Source organism: Salmo salar, chromosome 12, assembly GCF_965601325.2.
Source record: "Salmo salar chromosome 12, fSalSal1, whole genome shotgun sequence".
Lineage (NCBI taxonomy): Eukaryota > Metazoa > Chordata > Actinopteri > Salmoniformes > Salmonidae > Salmo > Salmo salar.
The window spans coordinates 51,281,907-51,287,906 of NC_138302.1; the positions used below are offsets into that span (position 1 = coordinate 51,281,907).

Below are 6,000 nucleotides of genomic sequence, written 5' to 3' on the forward strand. Positions count from 1 at the left end.
AACTAGACGTGCAGTTATTCAGACAGAGGACCAAGAATCCATGGATGTTAACACCGTTTTTATGAATAATGATCATGCGGTCGTAAAGTTCAGTGTGCGTAGCATTGTAGAAAGGGGTTCTGATTGTGTTCAATGAGTCGGTTGTAATGTGAGTCCGTTTTAATGCCACCGTATTGTTGAACTCGTGTTTTGCATTAATGGTTGTGTATTGAACCTTTGGGCTATGCTGTACTTTGCTGATATAATTCTATCAAAAGGCATCTATATTCAGAAGAAATGGTCTGACATCCAATACAACTTCTATCCTACAAATAAAGACCAAATATTTTGTATTTATTGGACAATTACCTATTGGAATTGTTTCCCCCTATCATTACACAACATGTCCCTTTTGAAGGAGAAATGTTATTCAGAAACCAGATCATTTCTCTCAATACATAACAATTTTCAGCTGGGAACAGTTAGTTCTACCATATTTAGTTGTGTTGTTTAAATCCCACAGAACGAGAATGGTCCCCCTATCTGACGATCCTGAAAGCACAATTAGCATGATAAAATAAACATACCAGCGCGTCGAGCCAAAAGGCTCTGGATTGGGTTTGAAAACCAAGTCCAGTTGCGCAGATGGCAGGAAACACAAGCATTTTTTTAAATCCAGAGTGACTTACAGTAGTGAGTGCATACATTTTTCATACTGGTCCCCTGTGGGAATTGAACCCACAACCGCCAGGCTCTACCAACTGAGCCACACAAGACCCAACCTTAACCAGGGAGACCCAACCATAACAAAGAATAGTCTGGAAGCGCATTAGTCACAGAACAAGTGGGTCAGGTGAAGAAAACAAGTCGAAGTGTGACCGTCAAGCCGTCCGTCAGCTCTGACAGACTTAGCTTGCAAGGCAAAACAGAGTGCCACCCAAGTCACTATACAGTCAGTATACTCCTTATGTAAAGTGGTCATTCTACCTTGCATTAAGGGACTTGTTGTGCTTTTTATTTCATTTGACTTCTTATACTTTATCAAGCAGGGGAAAAATATATTTTTTCAAGGAAGACCTGCCCCAAGACAGCAGCGTAGGTTTTTACAGAGGCATATATCAAATGACAATACAGTAGCACACTTGAGTGCAAGGACAAACAACATCTACACAATCCCGACAGAATGATTTACACAAACTCGTTCCCAGGGACCCCAAGGGGTGCACATTTCGTTTTCTGCCCTAACACTACAAAGCTGATTCAAATAATCAAAGCTTGGCGACGAGTTGATCATTTGAATCACCCGTGTAGCGCTAGGGCAAAAAACAAAACTTGCACCCCTTGGGGTCCCCAGGACCAAGTTTGGGAAACGCTGATCTATTCAGTGGGACAGAGGTCTTCACTGACATTGTGTTGTAGGACAGCTCCCTCTAGTATCAAAAGTGGACAAAGCAAGACTCAATGAATTTCAAATCTCTTCTTTATCCCACTCTTGTTTTCTCCCTCACCATTTCCCTCTCCCCCTCTAACATTCGCTCTCTTTTTCACTATTTCTCTCTCTCTCTCTCCCCCTCTCCCACCTACTCCCCCATTTCTCTTCTTTTTTTTCTCCCTCCCTCCAGAATGTGAACGCCAACCCGCGGCCCACAGCCCAGGACCTGGCGGGCTTCTGGGACCTGCTGCAGCTCTCCATCGAGGACATCAGCCTCAAATTCGACGAGCTCTACCAACTCAAGTCCAGCGACTGGCAGTCCCCTGCCGTGGCCCACTCGCCCCCCGAGCGGAAGGTACTTCCCACCCCTGCTGCCCAGTGCCCAGACTGGGGTAGGAAAGCCGCCGAAACTGGCCTCTCTCCTCCCTCCCCATCTCCCCTCTCTCTTCTCCCCCTCCCTGTGTGAGGGGAACACTTAAAGGGGCTTCCCAGCCCAATGTAAAGGGGGCTAGAGAGAAGCCACCTCCCTTTACACATGCATGGTGTTCAATCTCAAAGAGGGCAGTTTGTTTTGGACTGTTTCTGCACTTTTAAGCCCCTCCTTTGAGCATGCATGTCGCGGTAAAATAAATGCTCCGGTCTGAAGTCGAACTTGCATGGCAAAGGTTACATCACGTCATGGAATGCGGCCTGGCTTTCGCTTTATCTTGGATGTGTGTGTGCACGCACGTGTGTAGGGAGCGGTTAGTTAGTTTGATGGCTGCTGGATTGACTGTAGTGGAAATAGTACGTTTTGCTTTGAGTTCTTGCAGCGCCGTTTCACTACTTCTGCAGTGACATTGCATTAAATTCAGTGTGTTTCATCGAATGGGATACACTTCATTTGAACTGTACGTCATAACAGCATCAATATGTGTTATGTCTTGTTAAGTTATATTAATATTGTGACACTTTTATGGCGTACGGCCAAATAGAGTGTGATCATTTAATGTCCTTGTCATATGATTCACACAGGTATTCGTTCAGTGTCTACTCTGACAAAGTGTCACCTTCAATCTCCTGTATTCAACATATTTTTATCTGTGTTGTCCATATAATTGGCTCAGTGTCAAGTTAGCCACCTTGTACATTTTATTGTAGAAAGCTTCACCATAATCAAATGTCCCTGTCAAAGATCTACGTTTATCAAATGAAACTCACAATGCTCTTTTTTGCAACCTCTGCATTACCCTCCGTTGTTTCGTTGCTTTCAGAATAAAACCTTGTATCTCCAAAACTGAAACAAACTGAAACCATGTATGAACATACATTCATGAAAGCTATTAATCAGAAGCTATTTTGAATACTTTTTCTTGGTCCTAAAGTCATAAAATATTAAAAGTGGGGAGTTACTGCTTTTAATGGAGTTACAAGGTTTTCTTCCAACAGCAACAACGCCTTGCATCCTCTCACTCTCTCATCTCTCACCCCTCCACCCCCCCACCCCCCCTCCCAACCCCTTCTCTCTCCCGTGTCTCTCTTTCCCATGTCTTTTCTGCCCCCTTGTGGTTGACTCCGTCCATTGTGGACCACCACCACCAGGAGGACAAGAAAGAGCCTCCTCCTCCAGTGCCAAAGAAGCCCGGTAAGGCGAGGCCGGTGCTGGGCCGCGAGAAGAGCGCCGACTCAGCCTCGTCCACCTCTTCGGCGGAGAAGCAACGGACGGAGGCCCGCAAGCGCCTACTGGCTGCCAAGAGGGCCGCCTCGGTCCGACAGAACTCGGCCACGGAGAGCGCCGACAGCATCGAGATCTATGTCCCTGAGGCCCAGACTCGCCTCTGAGAGAGAGAGAGAGAAACTGGGATGGAGGAAGGGATGATGGCGGAGGGAGAGAGGGATGGTTGGGGTCTTCTCACCACACACAGGGTAGGCTGGTCTTAGTGGCCGCCAGTCTACAGTAGATGGAGTGAGAAACAAAGAGAGAGAGAGAACTTTTGGGCTGTAGACTATATGGGGAAGGCTTGTCTCCTCTCACGAGGCTGCAATGGAAAAACCTAAACCACAGCCTTTCTTACTATTTTTATAACTTTTTGGGGGTTATTTTTATTAGGATCTCCATTAGCTCTTGCGAAAGCAGCAGCTACTCTTCCTGGGGTCCACACAAAACATGAAACACGACATAATACAGAACATTAATAGACAAGAACAGCATACATTTAAAACGTCGCACACAGCCTACATACCAGTACATACACACAAAACTCTTGAGTATTACGCAAATTATGAAAAAATTGTTATCGATGATGGTATTATTATTATCTCCTAAAGAAACTATATCAAGACTATTTTAGATGTACCTGTAACTTGGCTATAAGAGATCTAATATGCGGACAGAGTAAGCGTTTGTGCTTTCCAATGCCCCTCCCTCTCCCTTGCCTTGGCCAACCTATAGTTTGCACAACACCACCATGTGGTCAAACGTACACACACTTATTCAGAGGAGTGCACACACACACACACACACACACACACACACACACACACACACACACACACACACACACACGCGCGCATTAGACCCACAGCTATCTATGTCTTCCTGGTGCTTTTTGTTTTCATTGTTTTTATCTGTTTTGTATGAGCCCTTGCCTGCAGTTCTAGATACGTGAGCAGTTTCAGAGAGCAGGGCACTGAAAACTGAATTAGGAAATAGAGGATTGGGGTATTTAATGTCAAATATCACAACTTTATATAAGTGAGATCTATTGAAAACATAATGTATGTTTTTGTCCAACCTTTTTAAAGATATATATGAAAAAACAATCGGTACTTTATAACTGACTCAAACTACACTCACACATCAGTATTTACTGGAATAACGTTTGAAGATCCTACTTTTCCATTGAGATGATATTGTTTTCTGCCATTTTTGGTCTGAGGATGTATTCATCAGCCAATGTCCACAGTCCTATGACAATGGCCGCACTTTGCACTCGCATGTGTCTCCATTGGTCTGTGAACAGGGGAAAAAACAGACTGAAACCTGGTGGAAACACTCATTTAATTTTCCATTGCAAAATGTTTCGCTACGTTGTTCCCTAATGAATACAACCATGGTGTAGGTATATCAGATCAATTGAATATAATTCAGGTTTTGTGGAAAACTTGCACATAGAGGGGTTAGACAGGACCACCATTGAGAACTGTCCCACTGGGCAAAATGTGCTTGAGTTTGTATTGTTTCCTTGTTATTTCAGGATGCTTTTAACAACGTTATCATGTTGCATCATTGTGGCTATTTCATTGAACATTTCAAAAGTCTGTGGGTTTTATAAAGTAGGTACTTCTAGCAACTCAAGCTTGTTGCGGCAGCAATATAATTCAAAATGGTTTCTTTCCCAAACTTCTGCCTCAACTTCCCTCTCTACAATTCACCTTTGGTGTTTTGGCATCACTGTTTTTTATATTGTAAATGAGTTTGCACAGATGCTGGTGTGTTTCCCATACGGGACCACTACTCAGTATGCATGGGAAAGTTGTGGTCAATTCCACCTCAATTTCCAGTCACTTCAACCATAATTCCATTTAAAATCTCTATAGGATAGCAAATGACCTAAGGCCAATTCGGACTTGAGGTTAAGCATCAAATAACTTTGACGAATGCCTGCTAAATGACAGTATTGTATTCGACTATTCTCCACACTGCACACGCCCATGTAAATGGTCCGTGATTCACTGCACTGCATATTCAGTGCTACTGTATGGCTTTAACCACATCACAGTTCCTGACCAGACGGCCTCTTCAAAAGAGATGGAGAAAGGAAAGGACACAACTCGAGAAAGGATTAGGAGACAAGGAGAGGAAACTGTTTTAGACTATTTCAGTAGCACTATGTGAAACCATGTTGGAAGTTCTCTTACCCCCCCCTACAGGTAATAGTTTGCACTACATCTCAATTGTCCATGACAGTTTTGGAGGGAAGGATTTCAGTCTTGAATGTAGAAAAACACATTGTTTGCATTTAATTTTTTTTAACTAAGCACCCTGTCATACCACTGCCTACCATTTGTTGTAGTTTTCTTTACGTTAAATATCATCCCTAGATACCTACATTTTGTTTAACTGAGACAAATTATTACATCTCTATTATAGTACATCTATTTGTAATTTCGTTGCCATCATTTCTTTTTTGAAAATGCTGTTGGTACTTTAACAAAAAAGAAATGCATTACCTTTCTGCCTGTGTGGGAAGTAAGTATAGCCGTCAGGTGATTCACTCTCTCAAGAGGCCTGTAAAAGTGGAAAATGGAATGATTCCAGTCAAGTAATAACAAGTAGCCTAATCTCTCATCTAACAAAACATATTAACTTTGCCCAAATGAAAATATCGGTAATACATTCTTTATCTGGGTGTGGAGAGATCAATAAGTTTGAAATTCAATGCTATTTAATTCACCACTAGGGGACATTTATTAGAGGGTACTTGTCAAAAGTTGGTGATTTTTCAAATGATGAAACATTAGTAACTAAATAATCGCATCGGAGCTACTAGAGTGCGCGGCATTTCCTTTTCTCTAAAATGTTTTGCTTTCTCAGCCATGGCGTCTCC

General features: G+C 42.9%; 1 protein-coding gene across 1 annotated transcript in view; it reads left to right on the plus strand.

Annotated features, from left to right (window-relative positions):
* The window catches only part of dlgap4b (discs, large (Drosophila) homolog-associated protein 4b), a 71,543-nt gene extending 66,864 nt beyond the window's left edge, over window positions 1–4,679 (plus strand). Inside the window, exons 10-11 of the mRNA XM_045691438.2 lie at window positions 1,602–1,766; window positions 2,993–4,679. Of these exons, the coding sequence (XP_045547394.1) occupies window positions 1,602–1,766; window positions 2,993–3,232 (405 nt within the window). The 3' untranslated portion in view covers window positions 3,233–4,679. The remainder of the gene's footprint in view (window positions 1–1,601; window positions 1,767–2,992) is intronic.
* Window positions 4,680–6,000: the final 1,321 nt, after the last annotated feature.